Source organism: Bombina bombina, chromosome 3, assembly GCF_027579735.1.
Source record: "Bombina bombina isolate aBomBom1 chromosome 3, aBomBom1.pri, whole genome shotgun sequence".
In the NCBI taxonomy this organism is placed as follows: domain Eukaryota; kingdom Metazoa; phylum Chordata; class Amphibia; order Anura; family Bombinatoridae; genus Bombina; species Bombina bombina.
The window spans coordinates 1,220,085,109-1,220,103,919 of record NC_069501.1 but is presented as its reverse complement, the minus strand read 5'-3'; the positions used below and the strand labels follow the sequence as shown (position 1 = coordinate 1,220,103,919).

At 38.3% G+C, this 18,811-nt stretch overlaps 1 protein-coding gene across 1 annotated transcript in view; it reads left to right on the top strand.

The window, feature by feature from the left end:
- Window positions 1-18,811, top strand: part of MYO7A (myosin VIIA) — a 290,371-nt gene that overhangs the window by 205,092 nt on the left and 66,468 nt on the right. Inside the window, exons 28-32 of the mRNA XM_053705599.1 lie at window positions 82-201; window positions 3,767-3,940; window positions 5,196-5,423; window positions 11,135-11,305; window positions 12,093-12,210. Of these exons, the coding sequence (XP_053561574.1) occupies window positions 82-201; window positions 3,767-3,940; window positions 5,196-5,423; window positions 11,135-11,305; window positions 12,093-12,210 (811 nt within the window). The remainder of the gene's footprint in view (window positions 1-81; window positions 202-3,766; window positions 3,941-5,195; window positions 5,424-11,134; window positions 11,306-12,092; window positions 12,211-18,811) is intronic.

The following is an 18,811-nucleotide window of genomic DNA, read 5'->3' as shown; positions in this document are numbered from 1 at the left end:
GGTCTAGGTCCTATTTGCCCAACTGCTCAAATAGGGGTACATTGTTTCTTATATTCCCATTTTATTTTGTTTCTTTTACAGTATTTAAGAAACTTCATTAATGGGGGACCTCCAGGGTATGCACCATACTGTGAAGAAAGGCTTAGAAGAACATTTGCTAATGGCACGAGGACACAGCCGCCCAGCTGGCTTGAGCTGCAGGTAAAATATCTGACTATAACACATTGGATTATAGTTTATTGAAAAGTCCATACTCTACACATTCCTGCATAAAACGTAAAATGCTCTTGCATTTGTATACTCAGCTTTGTACTACTTGGGTAGCACATTTCAGACATTTTTTCCTTAAGGGAAGTGCTCACCTTTGATTTCATCTGAGGCCATAATATGGATAAAACCTGCTTAGTGAAACTGAACTAATATGAATTATTAGAATAAAATAATAATAAAAAAAGGTATTGTTCACAAAATATATGAACAATGTTCGCAAGACAAAATTATCAAACAATTATAAGGATTGTTTTACCAAATAGTGATACATATTATTTCACTTTTTGAATGGGCTTATCAATTATTAATAATGATAATTTAAAAATGTTGATACTGTATTAATATTTTTCTAATATATTGTCCTGATATTATTTTTGTTTCTGACAAGTTTCAAATTTCAAAGTTTCCCTGCTCCCTGTACCATGTGACAGCCAACAGCCAATTACTGACACATATATTCATATACTGTCTACTCTTGCACATGCTCATTACCTGGTGCCTCAGAAAGTGTGCATATAAAAAACTGCACAATTGCATAATAGAACTAAATTGGAAAGTATATTAAGGGCTAGATTATTAGTGGATCGCTAATTTATTATGCGCCCGTAAACGGGCAAAATCACCCATTTACAAGCGTTCGATAAATAACCAGCCATTACAAGTGGCTGGCTATTGCTACCACAAGCTTGCGGTAGCAATTAGCGCTCAGAAAATTAACCAGAGATCAGATCTCATGTTCATTTTCTAAATGTCCCCCAATTGCGCCCAAAATTAAGTGGTGTTCTTTTTTTTAAATATAACTGCAAAATGCAGTTATAAGGGGTTACAAGTGGCAGGTGTGGGGTGTTAGAAAAAAAACAGCAGTGAAAAGTGACTTTACATTACTGTCTATGGGGACTGTGTTTTCAGTAAATATATATGTATATGCTTATATACATATATACTGTATTAATGTGTTAACATGTGTATATACACATATTAACACATAAATATACATTCACCAGCCACTTTATTAGGTACACCTTGCTAGTACCGGTCCAACCTTTTGCCTTCAGAAATGCCTTAATTCTTCATGGCAAAGATTCAACAAGGTGTTGGAAACATTCCTCAGAGATTTTGGTCCATATTTACATGAAAGCATCACGCAGTTGCTGCAGATTTGTCCGCTGCACATCCATGATGCGAGTCTTCTGTTCCACCACATCTCAAAGGTGCTCTATTGGATTTAGATCTGGTGTGTTATATATTTGCGTAACAATATTTTTGATTAATGGAATTATGAATATTAATAATCAATCATAAAATTTTGGTCAGCAATACCTCCAATTAATATAATAGAATCTTATCAATACACCTCAATGAAACGTTATATAATTTCTGTAATGTATTCCAAAATGCTATTGAGGTATCTAGAAATTATGACGATAAAAATATTATAAATATTAATAATTAATCTCAAATTAAATTAATCCTAAATTCTGACCAGTAAATCTTTATATACAAATTGACTATATGTATGTAGTAACTGAATATCACATATGACCAGATATATATATATATATATATATATCAATTTGTTAATACAATATTAAAATATAACACAGGCTATAGAGGTATTTAGATTAATTACTATTCAATAGATATTGTCTATTATCCCCTGAATTTTGGACACAATATTCCTATAAATTAACCTTTACTCAAAATGAATTGCTTATTAAATATCACACAGGAATTATACTAGATCAATTTATAAATAGTCAGAAAATTTAACCCATTCAATATATAGCTTATTTAACAACGTTTGGAATCACCTATGTTCAAATCTCATAATCAAATCTTAGCTTAATTCCCATGGGTACACAGAATATCTATATATATGTATATATATATATACATATGATATATATTTCCTACTATTTTATATCATATATATAGTCTGTAAGTAGCAGTCTGATGTAACTAATCATATAGCCATATCTATATTTGAGCATCATTCCATTTTAATATAAATACAGTATATTCCATATTTAGTGTATACCATATTTCTACTAGGGTACTTAAAAGGATTTTAATAATTCTAGTACCATGTTAATAATTAATATTTAGGAAGTTTAATAATATTTAATATTCTTCTGTTATATCACCAGTCATTTCCATATTCCATACGTACCTGCAGAATTCTGTTGGAACCAATATCATTATATATCTCCAATACAGTTATTTGTTCACTCTACTTCATATTTAATATATATTGTGCAACATGTGACGTATCCCCTGGATTCATATATATTATTCATACAATCTGGGAATATTAATTTATATAAAAACTATATGGACAATTTGTCTAAATTTAGAAATTTCACATCTTCCACATGCCTTCCATATAGACGTAAGTCTGAGCTTCATGTATTGACACTCAGTATGTACTATTTTGCACTAAAGTGTGACTTATTTAGATTGCTGGTCCTCTTGAAATCTTGCTAGCTTCAAAGAACTGATCACTTGCAGACTTCTAGGCTGCGGTCCACAGGGGGCATCTCTAGGTAACGTTTATCTTGTCAATTTAAATTAGATTTTAACCTGATATAGATCATATAACACAAGCTTATACCTTATGGTTGGAGAACAATTGTCTGTTTTAAACTCCCATACTTCAGGTTTGTTAGAAATGTATTTTAATCAGTAAGGGGGGGGGGTCACCCTTCTCAGTCATTTACAAATACTCTGCTGTGACTACAGCCAAATCAATTCATATCAAAGTAGATATTAGCTAAAATGAAATATTAATTTATGTGACACATATATAGTTTATCCAATGCCACTCAGCAATACCCAGACAGGTGACTGTGGAGGCCATTGGAGTACAGTGAACTCATTGAGACCTATTTATTAAAGGTCTGTCGGACCTGATCCGACAGTGCGGATCAGGTCCGACAGACCTCGCTGAATACGGAGAGCAATATGCTCTCCTTATTCAGCATTGCACCAGCAACTCTTGTGAGCTGCTGGTGCAACACCGCCCCCTGCAGACTCGCGGCCAATCAGCAGGGAGGTGTCATTCAACCCGATCGTACATGATTGTAATCATGACGTTTTCATTTTGACTTTATTAATATACATGAACAACACTTACATTTCTCTACCCAGAATGCTTAGCTGGAAAACTGCTCAACTGACTGAAATAAAAAAGTGTATTTCTCTTTTAAAATATCATACAAAAAAAAATCAGAAATTAATGGTTCTGTTTTTTGTGTAACTTATTTATTGCATGCTTGCAGTTGTTTTAAGTAACATGCTTGACTATATTTTATCATGATGGTAATATATGTCATTTTGTTCACATAAGAATGTATTTTTATTCTGAAAATATTACACAAAAGAAATGAGAAAATTATAGTTCCCACTCTGGCAATGTAATGTAAATTTGCTGGTGACATTATGTCTTGGTTTAAATAAAAACTTTAAAGAGACATATTGTTTTTATTTTTCATTTTAGGCTACAAAGTCTAAAAAGCCAATCATGCTCCCGGTCACTTTTATGGATGGAACCACAAAGACGCTCCTTACGGATTCGGCCACTACAGCAATGGAACTCTGCAATTCACTAGCGGACAAGATAACTCTGAAGGATAGATTTGGCTTTTCCTTGTACATAGCACTATTTGATAAGGTAGCTTATAGCTGATATCATGTGCTACATTGTCTGTCTCATGTGTAGATTAGTCTGTGAACACTGTAATGCCCAGTCTAGCTTAAAGGGACAGTAAACACAATGAGATTTTAATATAAATGGTTTGTTCAACACAAGAACTCCAATTTTATCCAAGGGAGAAAAAAAAAAATTACTACAAAGTCCCTTTAAACTAGGGATGGGTGACTTTGTCGAAAGTACAATTCATTTGATCGAATAAATAGTCCTGTGGACATTCATCTTGGATAAAACCCCATCAAATTTGTTAAACGAATGTTATTTCCGATTTTTGTTTTTGAATGTTCATAGCTTGAAATCCACATTCGAAATTTTAAATGTAACATTCGATTTCAAAAATACTTTTCAATAGTTCATGTGGTAGTAAATTTAGTAAATTGATACATAATAGAAACAAATACATTGATTCAAATTTTTCTAATTCGAATATTACATTTAAAGATAGCATTAGAAATACTATTACATTAGTTACAGTCTAGTAAAAATTAAACTTTCATGATCCAGATAGGGCATGTAATTTTAAACAACTTTCCAATATACATTTATCATCAAATTTGCTTTGTTCTCTTGGTATTCTTTGTTGAAAGCTAAACCTAGGTAGGCTCATATGTTAATTACTAAGCCCTTAAAGGCCGCATCTTATCTCAGTGGATTTTGACCGTTTTTTTACAGCTACACAGTGCTAGTTCATGTGTGCCATACATATAACATTGTGCTCACTCCTGTGGAGTTATTTATGAGCCAACACTGATTGGCTAAATTGCAAGTCTGTCAAAAGAACTGAAATAAGGGGGCAGTCTGCAGAGGCTTAGATACAAGGTAATCACAGAAGTAAATTAATACAACCGTGTTGGTTATGCAAAACTGGGGAATGGTAAATAAGAGATTATCTATCTTTCTAAACAATAAAAATTCTAGAGTAGAGTGCCCTATTAAATGAATGTTATAATGTTGTACAAATCTTCGAAATTTGAAATGAAAGAATGTGTCAAAATACGTTTAATTTTTCAAATGTTTCAAAGCATTCACCCATCCCTACTTTAAACTATCCTAAATAAAGTATGTGTTTTGCTTATTAACATAATCCGTGAGTCCAAATTCCCTAAATCTTCCATAGCAAGTTACAATAAACATATGATGGCTCATTACATAACATAACAGGTTAACAGGAAATGACCAGGACAGATCATGTATCATCTGATTTTGGTGTTCCTAGGTGTCTTCACTGGGAAGTGGGAATGACCATGTGATGGATGCAGTCTCTCAGTGTGAGCAGTATGCCAAGGAGCAGGGTGCACAGGAGAGAAATGCACCCTGGAGGCTCTTTTTCCGGAAAGAGATCTTTACACCATGGCACAATCCTTCCGAGGACAATGTGGCTTCTAACCTCATATACCAACAGATTGTTAGAGGAGTTAAATTTGGAGAGTACAGATGTGATAAGGTGAGTAGTATTTAACCTTTAAATATATTTGACAATGAGTGGAGTGGGGATGCCAAATCTGAGGGAATACCACCAAGCAGCTAGATAGGCGCAATGCGCTCTCTTAAGCAAAAATCCCAAAGATATCACTTGGACTGAAATAGAAGCTAATAAAGGGGGTTACGAGAAACCAGCGGACATACTATGGGGCACAACATCTACATTACACACTAAAACCCATAAATCTCCTATAACATTAGATACCATCCATTTCTGGTCTGGTCTGACCAAATACTTAAGGTTGCTCCCGTCCAACTCCAGAGTCAAACCGATTAAAACTATCCTCCAGTAGACCTACACATACCACTGAGTAAATGGGAAAACAAAGAGCTATACAGTGTAGCTGATGTTTTAGACAAAGGTAAAGTTTATTCATTCACTCATGTCCAGGACAGAATCTCTCCCATAAAGCTACATTGGTTTCTGTACCTTCAAGTGTCCTCAGTGATTTCCACACATTTCGCCCACCCCAATACTCAACAACTCACCACACTAGAAACAATGTGTGGCTCAGGGGATAGGAATAAAAAAATAATTTCCAAAATTTACCTAGCTATACAAAAGGCTAAATATGACTCCAAATCACCTCTATTAGAAAAATGGGAATAGGATATAAGTAAGGAATATACAAAAGATGAATGGGATCATATTTTCCTACACTCTAGTAATGGACTAATCAGCGCAGACTCTAGGGAGAACTGTATAAAAAGCACATTTAGATGGTACCTAACTCCCATAAAGACCCCACACTTTTCCACACAAAATAGTAAAAATTGCTACAGGGGGTGCACAACACCAGGTACCTATATTCACATATGGTGGGCAGTGTCCCCTCTAATGTCAGTTTTGTGAGCGGCCCAGCAGTAAAACCGTTAATAAGGGGACCACACCTTGCAGTCTGCATTGTGTAGTGTTTGCTAATTGCTCTAATTAACTGTTTCACTGCTTGGTCGCTCACAAAACTAGCCTTAGAGGGAACACTGATGGTGGGAATGTCCTAAGGTACAATATATCTGGACCAAACTCTCCACCTTGATCAGTACAATTCTATCGGAACGTATCACCCTTACAATCTTTCAAACCTTACTAAACAAATATTTAAAACCTTACAACTCCTCAATTAATACTTTTATAAGAAGTCTATGTACAGCCACAAGAATCTCTATAGCTAGATTTTGTAAAACGGGGGCTCCTTTGTGGGATGAGGTTATGACTAGGATCAAGAAAACATAAATCATGTCAGAACAAGCTTCTTGGGCTCAGGGCACTAGCACTCAATTTAAAAAAACCAGGTTCTACTGGATTCTAAAAGAGAGAAATCTAGATAAAATATAAGAGAGTAGTTCCTGCCCATTTCACAGCCCTTAGAGAGGGAAAAAGACAGACATTGCCAACTCCAATCTTATCCTCAGAAAATAGAATTGAAATGCTAAAATTATCCTGATCTCTTCCCTGCTCAGAATAACGCCACACACTCTCACGGTATCAACAGATTTTTATTTATAATAATGTTCAGTTTTATATATTTGCTATCAAGTTTATTTATCATGTTTTATTGACAGTTTTATTTTACAATATGTAAGTGTTAAACAGCCATTTCTAAGCAAAGACTTGATACAATACTTTAAATCCGGAACCTAAAAACCCCATGGCTTAAAGTAAGAAATAACACCCGGCTTCAAGGGTAAAGGCTAAACCAAGTAACAAACTTTGCCTAAAAGACTTTCTCTTGTATGCCTTGTGACCCCTTCTACCCTCTTGTGAGAGGGGACAGACGACAATCTCTCTTGGGACATTGAAATATGGTTCCTATACAATAAGCACAATATATAACATAATGTTGTTTGATATGCTCTGTTTATTTTGTGACAAAATAAAAATATTTCAACATAAATATATCTGACAAACCTCTTGCCTAAAACTAAAGATGCACTGTCAAAGGGAAAAAAGATATATCAATATACATTTAACAAAAAGTCACAGCTATCATGGTGCTGTTTGCAAAAAGCAGCATAAGACCAAAAAAGGACCACGCTCACTGAAATTTCAAACCGGTGGCTTAATAAAAGGAATATATACATACATTTATTTATTAGTGGCAATGTCAAAACTGCACATGCTGTTAGGATTAGATCAAAATGTAAGCCACTTGGTCTAGATTATGGGTCAAGCGATGCTTTGCGCTCCCGTCAGGTACCGCACGTATTACAAGTTGAAAGTAAAACGTTTTCACATGAGCTGTAACCCAACACGCGCAAAATGTTGAAGTTCGAATATCTCAGCCGCATTAATGTATTCCCCCATAGACTTCAATGGAGTGTGAAAAACTAACACCCTTACTCGCACGCAAACCCAATTGTGTTTTCTCAAGTGCACTAACCCAACATGAAATACTAATATTTCACATTCCAATGTTCTTCACATAGAAGAATATGTTCTATTAATTCATAAATACCTATATATATATATATATATATATATATATATATACAGCAGGTAGTGGCAGGTGCACTCTCACTAACACTTTAATTCCAAATGCCAGGGTGCTAGAATATGGTGTAGAATATGGAAATCAGGAGACAGCACTCACTGGTCTTGACAATACTGGATTTATTCAGTGACGTTTCGGGGAATACACCCCTTCGTCAAAACCAGTGAGTGCTGTCTCCTGAATTCCATATATATATATATATATATATATATATATATATATATATATATATATATATATATATATATATATATATATATACAGTATATATATATATATATATATATATACAGTATATATATATATATATATATATATATATACATATAAATTGAGAGCAGATTGCACTCCAAGCTATCAAATGTTCCAATACCCTGGGTGCTGCAAAATAGGCATACAAAACAGAAAAAACAAAGCGCACTCCTAGGGAACCTTTTTCAAATCCTTTTACTGGTGAATGTTTTCGGACATATCACGTCCGTCCTCAGACCAAAAAAGATATTTGGTCTGAGGACGGACGTGATATGTCCGAAAACGTTCACCAGTAAAAGGATTTGAAAAAGGTTCCCTAGGAGTGCGCTTTTTTTTTTTTTTCTGTTTTATATAAATACATATACATATCTCACAAAAGTGAGTGCACCCCTCACATTTTTGAACTGAAGAAATGACACTTTGCTACAATGTAAAGTAGTGAGTGTACAGCCTGTATAACAGTGTAAATTTGCTGTCCCCTTAAAACCTCTTAACTCATCCATTAATGTCTAAACCATTGGCAACAAAAATGAGTACACCCCTAAGAGGAAATGTCCAAATTGGGCCCAATTAGCCATTTTCCCTCCCCAGTGTCATGTGACTCATTAGTGTTACAAGGTGTGAATTGGGAGCAGGTGTGTTAAATTTGGTGTTATTGCTCTCACACTCTCTCATACTGGTCACTGGAAGTTCAACATGGCACTTCATGGCAAAGAACTCTCTGAGGATCTGAAAAAAGAATTGTTGCTCTACATAAAGATGGCCTAGGCTATAAGAAGATTGCCAAGACCCTGAAACTGAGCTGCAGCTTGGTGGGCAAGACCATACAGCGGTTTCACAGGACAGATTCCATTTAGAACAGGCCTCGCCATGGTCGACCAAAGAAGTTGAGTGCACATGCTCAGCACCATATCCAGAGGTTGTCTTTGGGAAATAGACGTATGAGTGCTGCCAGCATTGCTGCAGAGGTTGAAGGGGTGCGGGGGTCAGCCTGTCAGTGCTCAGACCATACACTGCACACTGCATCAAATTGGTCTGCATGGCTGTCGTCCCAGAAGGAAGCCTCTTCTAAAGATGATGCACAAGAAAGTCTGCAAACAGTTGCTGAAGACAAGAAGACTAAGGACATGGATTACTGGAACCATGTCCTGTTGTCCAATGAGACCAAGATAAACTTATTTGGTTCAGATGGTGTCAAGCGTGGGTGGCGGCAACCAGGTGAGGAGTACAAAGACAAGTGTGTCTTGCCTACAGTCAAGCATCGTGGTGGGAGTGTCATCATCTAGGCCTGCATGAGTGCTGCCGGCACTGGGGAGCTACAGTTCATTGAGGGAACCATGAATGCCAACATGTACTGTGATATACTGAAGCAGAGCATGATCCCCTTCCTTTTGAGACTGGGCCGCAGGGCAGTATTCCAACATGATAACGACCCCAAACACACCTCCAAGATGACCACTGCCTTGCTAAAGAAGCTGAGGGTAAAGGTGATAGACTGGACAAGCATGTCTCCAGACCTGAACACTATTGAGCATCTGTGGGGCATCCTCAAACTGAAGGTGGGGGAGCACAAGGTCTCTAACATCCACCAGCTCTGTGATGTCGTCATGGAGGAGTGGAAGAGGACTCCAGTGGCAACCTGTGAAGCTCTGGTAAACTCCATGCCCAAGAGAGTTAAGGCAATGCTGGAAAATAATGGTGGCCACACAAAATATTGGGACTTTGGGCCCGATTTGGACATTTCCACTTAGGGGTGTAGCAAAGTGTAATTTCTTCAGTGTTGTCACATGAAAAGATATAATAAAATATTTACAAAAATGTGAGGGGTGTACTCACTTTTGTGAGATACTGTGTATGTATATATATATATATATGTTTATTTCAAAAAATATATATCTATATGTCTATATATGTATACATATGTATTTATGTGTTTATATGTTTATATATGTCTGTAAATAAATAAATACGCACATAAATATATACATATGTAAAATAATCAGATATATACATAAATATTAATTTAAGAATAAATAGAACAGATTATTCTATGTAAAGAACACTGGAATGTGAAATATTCATATCGGGTTTAGCCCACTTGAATAAACGAGATTAGCAGGTAAGTATTATTTTTTTCCAGTTTTTACGCTTTATTTAAGTCTATGGGAGAATACTTTCAACTTGTAATACGCGCGCAACTAGACATGCACAAAAAGCCTCAGTCTAGTGAAGTTAAAAGGGACAGTACACTGTAAAATTGTTTTTATATTAATGTATTTTCAATGACTTGTTATACCAGCTGTAGAGTATAACATTTATGAGAAACTACATTTTCAGGTTTATTTGTGTATATGAAGTAGCTGGTTTTGTGCTTTTAAACCACAGCCTATTACAATGGGTTGAGCTTCAGGTGATATCATATCTCATTATGTTATCACTTTGTGTACACACACTTGCTTCCTTATCTTAAATTTGTCTGCAATACCAAAGCTCAATACATAGAGAGAACAATGGAAAATTATCTTGTTATTACTTAACTATCCTGCACCCCACTGTGAGTGTCATTTCTTCTGCTGGCTGTGTTTACTTAGGCTATTCAATAGCTGAGACTCCAGTATCAAAACTTTCAGTATAGGTTGAGAAACCACAAGCTAAACCAGCTATTTCAAAGGCCAAAATAGGGGTAAAGGAGCTACTTGTAAACAATTTTATACACTCCAGCAGGTAAAATGGATCATTGGGAACAATTTAAAGGGGAGAACATTTTTGGGTGAACTGTCCCTTTAATGTGCGACCAGGAGTGCAGAATAGTGCTCCACTCGTAATCTAGCCCTATGTCAGCAAGCGTAATCTGACATACGCCTTAACGTTTTACCTCTAAAATGTAAACAGAATTTCTAAATTACTGTGTATCTGATTTTATATACAGGAAGAAGACCTGGCTGATCTGGCATCCCAACAGTACTACGTAGACTATGGTTCTGAATTAGTAATGGAGAGGTTGTTAAATCTCATACCTTCCTATATTCCGGATCGCGAGATCACACCATCTAAAAATGTGGAGAAATGGGCACAGTTTATAATTGCGGCACATAAAAAGGTAAAGTATGAAAAAATTCTCAATTTCTACAGTGGCAAAGGGATTTGCAATTATGGCACCCAATCAAATCTATTAGTTCTTGCCTTGCAGTACCTATGTGCAGTGGCGGTTCTATGGGGGTGCACCTTAAATTTCATCTGTAGCACCCTCATTAAGCAGAAAAGGGCTCCATATATTGTGTGTTATATCTTCGCCACCTTTGTTAGCCCCCCAATTAGCCTCCCCAAATTTTAGATTCTTTTGCCCTTTTTTGGCTTCTTTTTAAAAGGAAGTTCCATCTAATTAGTTAAGAAACCCAAACTGCAAATATTATTTAGCATGCATATACAGTTTGTCCCACTCAGATTGGGTAAATACACAATATTACAAGAAATAGATTTTTCCCAAGGTTTTTGTTGACATTTCCATATGTGCGACATGTGGTCATTACAAAAGTTAAATATGACAAATTATTGTTTCAGTATTGATGATGAGAACTATTGAAATTATTTTAATGTTTTTTTTTAATTAAACAATTGTTTAATTTCATTATTTCATGCACAATTAAAGGGCCATGATACCCAAATGTTGAAACACTTGAAAGTGGTGCAGCATAGCTTAGATTCTTGCACCTCGGCCCTGTGGTTGCTAGTTATGCCTCTGACCTTAGTACTGGTTAATTTTAGCTAATCTCACTTGACTGACAAAGTTCTCAAAGAACCAAGGAACTTTAATGCATCTAGTGCACTGAGTGGCATACAGATCTGTCTCTCTCATAATTAATCACCTATCCTTTCTCCTCCCACAGGGCATTTACACACAGAAAAGAGCAGATGCACAGAAAGTCAAGGAAAATGTGGTTGATTTTGCAAGATTTAAGTGGCCTTTGTTATTCTCCAGATTTTATGAGGCCTTCAAATTTTCAGGTAATTTGCACTCAACATACTCAACTTGTTATTCTTTGTCACCAGTTAAGGGGACAGTAAACACATTGTTATGACAAGTCATTTCTGTTGTGTTGCTATAGAACAACATATCAGCCAAGTCTGAACATTTTTAAAACAAATTAACATCCTTTCTCTTGTTAAGTGTATCCAGTCCACGGATCATCCATTACTTATGGGATATTCTCCTTCCCAACAGGAAGTTGCAAGAGGATCACCCACAGCAGAGCTGCTATATAGCTCCTCCCCTAACTGTCATATCCAGTCATTCTCTTGCAAGCCTCAACCAAGATGGAGGTCGTAAGAGGAGTGTTGTGTTTTATACTTAGTTTATTCTTCAATCAAAAGTTTGTTATTTTTAAATGGTGCCGGAGTGTACTGTTTATCTCAGGCAGTATTTAGAAGAAGAATCTGCCTGCGTTTTCTATGATCTTAGCAGAAGTAACTAAGATCCATGGCTGTTCTCACATATTCTGAGGAGTGAGGTAACTTCAGAGAGGGAATGGCGTGCAGGTTTTCCTGCAATAAGGTATGTGCAGTTAATATTTTTCTAGGGATGGAATTTGCTAGAAAATGCTGCTGATACCGAACTAATGTAAGTAAAGCCTTAAATGCAGTGATAGCTACTGGTATCAGGCTTATTAATAGAGATGCATACTCTTATAAAAATGTAATATAAAACGTTTGCTGGCATGTTTAATCGTTTTTATATGTATTTGGTGATAAAACTTATTGGGGCCTAGTTTTTTTCCACATGGCTGGCTTGCATTTGGCCTAGAAACAGTTTCCTTAGGCTTTCCACTGTTGTAATATGAGTGGGAGGGGCCTATTTTGCCGTTTTTTTGCACAGCAAAAATTACAGACACAAACATCCAGCTTCTTCCTGCATGATCCAGGACATCTCTGGAGGGCTCAAAAGGCTTCAAAGTCGTTTTTGAGGGAGGTAAAAAGCCACAGTAGAGCTGTGGCAGTTGTTGTGACTGTTTGAAAAAAAAAACAAAAAAAAAAAACGTTTTTGTCTTTTATTATTTTTTGGGTATTAAGGGGTTAATCATCCATTTGCAAGTGGGTGCAATGCTCTGCTAACTTGTTACATACACTGTAAAAATTTCGTTAGTGTAACTGCCTTTTTTCACTGTTATTTCAAATTTTGATAAAATTTGTGTTTCTTAAAGGTGCAGTAACGTTTTTTATATTGCTTGTAAACTTGTTTAAAGTGTTTTCCAAGCTTGCTAGTCTCATTGCTAGTCTGTTTAAACATGTCTGACACAGAGGAAACTACTTGTTCATTATGTTTGAAAGCCATGGTGGAGCCCCATAGGAGAATGTGTACTAAATGTATTGATTTCACCTTAAACAGTAAAGATCAGTCTTTAACTATAAAAGAAATATAACCAGAAGATTCTGACGAGGGGGAAGTTATGCCGACTAACTCTCCCCACGTGTCAGACCCTTCGCCTCCCGCTCAGGGGATGCACGCTAATATGGCGCCAATTACATCAGGGACGCCCATAGCGATTACCTTGCAGGACATGGCTGCAATCATGAATAATACCCTGTCAGAGGTATTATCCAGGTTGCCTGAATTAAGAGGCAAGCGCAATTGCTCTGGGGTTAGGAGAAATACAGAGCGCGCAGATGCTGTAAGGGCCATGTCTGATACTGCGTCACAATATGCAGATCATGAGGACGGAGAGCTTCAGTCTGTGGGTGACATCTCTGATTCAGGGAATCCTGATTCAGAGATTTCTAATTTTAAATTTAAGCTTGAGAACCTCCGTGTGTTGCTTGGGGAGGTATTAGCTGCTCTGAATGACTGTAACACAGTTTCAGTACCAGAGAAATTGTGTAGGCTGGATAAATACTATGCGGTACCGGTGTGTACTGATGTTTTTCCTATACCTAAAGGGCTTACAGAAATTATTAGCAAGGAGTGGGATAGACCGGGTGTGCCTTTTTCCCCACCTCCTATATTTAGAAAAATGTTTCCAATAGACGCCACTACACGGGACTTATGGCAGACGGTCCCTAAGGTGGAGGGAGCAGTTTCTACTTTAGCAAAGCGTACTACTATCCCGGTTGAGGACAGTTGTGCTTTTTCAGATCCAATGGATAAAAAATTGGAGGGTTACCTTAAGAAAATGTTTATTCAACAAGGTTTTATTTTACAGCCCCTTGCATGCATTGCGCCTGTCACGGCCGCGGCAGCATTCTGGTTTGAGGCCCTGGAAGAGGCCATCAATACAGCTCCATTGACTGAAATTATTGACAAGCTTAGAACACTTAAGCTAGCTAACTCATTTGTTTCTGATGCCATTGTTCATTTGACTAAACTAACGGCTAAGAATTCCGGATTCGCCATCCAAGCGCGTAGGGCGCTATGGCTTAAATCCTGGTCAGCTGACGTGACTTCGAAGTCTAAATTACTCAACATTCCTTTCAAGGGGCAGACCTTATTCGGGCCTGGTTTGAAGGAAATTATTGCTGACATTACTGGAGGTAAGGGTCACACCCTTCCTCAGGACAGGGCCAAAGCAAAGGCCAAACAGTCTAATTTTCGTGCCTTTCGAAATTTCAAGGCAGGTGCAGCATCAACTTCCTCCGCTTCAAAACAAGAGGGAACTTTTGCTCAATCTAAGCAGGCCTGGAAACCTTACCAGTCCTGGAACAAAGGCAAGCAGGCCAGAAAGCCTGCTGCTGCCTCTAAGACAGCATGAAGGAACGGCCCCCTATCCGGCAACGGATCTAGTAGGGGGCAGACTTTCTCTCTTCGCCCAGGCGTGGGCAAGAGATGTTCAGGATGCCTGGGCGTTGGAGATCATATCTCAGGGATATCTTCTGGACTTCAAAGCTTCCCCTCCACAAGGGAGATTTCATCTTTCAAGGCTATCTGCAAATCAGATAAAGAAAGAGGCATTCCTACGCTGTGTGCAAGACCTCCTAGTTATGGGAGTGATCCATCCAGTTCCGCGGACGGAACAAGGACAGGGTTTTTATTCTAATATGTTTGTGGTTCCCAAAAAAGAGGGAACCTTCAGACCAATTTTGGATCTAAAGATCTTAAACAAATTCCTCAGAGTTCCATCTTTCAAAATGGAAACTATTCGGACCATCCTACCCATGATCCAAGAAGGTCAGTACATGACCACAGTAGACTTAAAGGATGCCTACCTTCACATATCGATTCACAAAGACCATCATCGGTTTCTAAGGTTTGCCTTTCTAGACAGGCATTACCAATTTGTAGCTCTTCCCTTCGGGTTGGCTACAGCCCCGAGAATCTTTACAAAGGTTCTGGGCTCACTTCTGGCGGTTCTAAGACCGTGAGGCATAGCGGTGGCTCCGTGTCTAGACGACATCCTGATACAGGCGTCAAGCTTTCAAGTTGCCAAGTCTCATACAGAGATAGTTCTGGCATTTCTGAGGTCGCACGGGTGGAAAGTGAACGAGGAAAAGAGTTCTCTATCCCCACTCACAAGAGTCTCCTTCTTAGGGACTCTTATAGATTCTGTAGAAATGAAAATTTACCTGACGGAGTCCAGGTTATCAAAACTTCTAAATGCTTGCCGTGTTCTTCACTCCATTCCGTGCCCTTCGGTAGCTCAGTGTATGGAGGTAATCGGCTTAATGGTAGCGGCAATGGACATAGTGCCATTTGCGCGCCTTCATCTCAGACCGCTGCAATTATGCATGCTGAGTCAGTGGAATGGGGATTACACAGATTTGTCCCCTCTGCTAAATCTGGATCAAGAGACCAGAGTTTCTCTTCTCTGGTGGTTGTCTCGGGTACACCTGTCCAAGGGTATGACCTTTCGCAGGCCAGATTGGACAATTGTAACAACAGATGCCAGCCTTCTAGGTTGGGGTGCAGTCTGGAATTCCCTGAAGGCACAGGGATCGTGGACTCAGGAGGAGAAACTCCTTCCAATAAATATTCTGGAGTTAAGAGCGATATTCAATGCTCTTCTGGCTTGGCCTCAGTTAGCAACACTGAGGTTCATCAGATTTCAGTCGGACAACATCACGACTGTGGCTTACATCAACCATCAAGGGGGAACCAGGAGTTCCCTAGCAATGTTAGAAGTCTCAAATATAATTCGCTGGGCAGAGTACCACTCTTGCCACCTGTCAGCAATCCATATCCCAGGCGTGGAGAACTGGGAGGCGGATTTTCTAAGTCGTCAGACTTTCCATCCGGGGGAGTGGGAACTCCATCCGGAGGTGTTTGCTCAGTTGATTCATCGTTGGGGCAAACCAGAGTTGGATCTCATGACGTCTCGCCAGAATGCCAAGCTTCCTTGTTACGGATCCAGGTCCAGGGACCCAGAAGCGACGCTGATAGATGCTCTAGCAGCGCCTTGGTTCTTCAACCTGGCTTATGTGTTTCCACCGTTTCCTCTGCTCCCTCGACTGATTGCCAAAATCAAACAGGAGAGAGCATCGGTGATTCTGATAGCACCTGCGTGGCCACGCAGGACTTGGTATGCAGACCTAGTGGACATGTCATCCTTTCCACCATGGACTCTGCCTCTAAGACAGGACATTCTGATACAAGGTCCTTTCAATCATCCAAATCTAATTTCTCTGAGACTGACTGCATGGAGATTGAACGCTTGATTCTATCAAAGCGTGGCTTCTCCGAGTCAGTCATTGATACTTTAATACAGGCACGAAAGCCTGTTACCAGGAAAATCTACCACAAGATATGGAGTAAATATCTTTATTGGTGTGAATCCAAGAATTACTCATGGAGTAAGGTTAGGATTCCTAGAATATTGTCTTTTCTCCAAGAGGGCTTGGACAAAGGATTATCAGTTAGTTCCTTAAAGGGACAGATTTCTGCTCTGTCTATTCTTTTGCACAAGCGTCTGGCAGAGGTTCCAGACATCCAGGCATTTTGCCAGGCTTTGGTTAGAATTAAGCCTGTGTTTAAACCTGTTGCTCCCCCGTGGAGCTTAAACTTGGTTCTTAAAGTTCTTCAAGGAGTTCCGTTGGAACCCCTTCATTCCATTGATATTAAACTTTTATCTTGGAAAGTTCTGTTTTTGATGGCTATTTCCTCGGCTCGGAGAGTCTCTGAGCTATCTGCCTTACAATGTGATTCTCCTTATCTGATTTTTCATGCAGATAAGGTAGTCCTGCGTACCAAACCTGGGTTTTTACCTAAGGTGGTTTCTAACAAGAATATCAATCAAGAGATTGTTGTTCCATCATTGTGTCCTAATCCTTCTTCAAAGAAGGAACGTCTTTTACATAATCTGGACGTAGTCCGTGCCTTGAAGTTTTACTTACAAGCTACTAAAGATTTTCGTCAAACATCTACCCTGTTTGTCGTTTACTCTGGACAGAGGAGAGGTCAAAAAGCTTCGGCAACCTCTCTTTCCTTTTGGCTTCGGAGCATAATACGCCTAGCCTATGAGACTGCTGGACAGCAGCCCCCTGAAAGGATTACAGCTCATTCTACTAGAGCTGTGGCTTCCACCTGGGCCTTTAAAAATGAGGCCTCTGTTGAACAGATTTGCAAGGCCGCGACTTGGTCTTCGCTTCAAACTTTTTCCAAATTTTACAAATTTGATACTTTTGCTTCTTCGGAGACTGTTTTTGGGAGAAAGGTTCTTCAGGCAGTGGTTCCTTCCGCTTAATCCTGCCTTGTCCCTCCCATCATCCGTGTACTTTAGCTTTGGTATTGGTATCCCATAAGTAATGGATGATCCGTGGACTGGATACACTTAACAAGAGAAAACATAATTTATGCTTACCTGATAAATTTATTTCTCTTGTAGTGTATCCAGTCCACGGCCCGCCCTGACCTTTTAAGGCAGGTCTAAATTTTAATTAAACTACAGTCACCATTGCACCCTATGGTTTCTCCTTTCTCTGTTTGTTTTCGGTCGAATGACTGGATATGACAGTTAGGGGAGGAGCTATATAGCAGCTCTGCTGTGGGTGATCCTCTTGCAACTTCCTGTTGGGAAGGAGAATATGCCATAAGTAATGGATGATCCGTGGACTGGATACACTACAAGAGAAATAAATTTATCAGGTAAGCATAAATTATGTTTTTTTATGGCAATTCTTCTTTAAGAGCCAATCTCCACCTTCCAATTACTTTTTTTTTAGAGAAGCCAATCAAGGCTTGAGTCTGCAGACAAGCCACAGTCATAATGCTAGTATGAAGTGCATTGTTTTGCAGTTAATTTCAACTAAAGGCAATCAGGGACATATATGTAACAGAGTTAGCCTTGAAAAGTCAGCAAGTGCATTTCAGGTTCTGAGAATTAGAGTATACACAATTTTGAGAGGGGGCAAAATAAAGTATACCGTAGAGTTGTTTCATTACGCATAACTAAACATTTGATTTAAAAATTTTAAAGTCTTTACTGTCCCTTTAACTCTGTTTGGCCACTAAACAAAATTTATTAGGACAGAAAGAGTAGGAGAGGAAGTAAAGTGCTGTAAGTAAAGATATTGACAAGACATGCAATATATGCAATAGAGAGATCTTCAGGAGATGAAAGTGAGAGGAAGGGGTTAATACAGAGTAAAACCATTGGATTTGTCCTAGTTTTGTTAATCTGTGTTG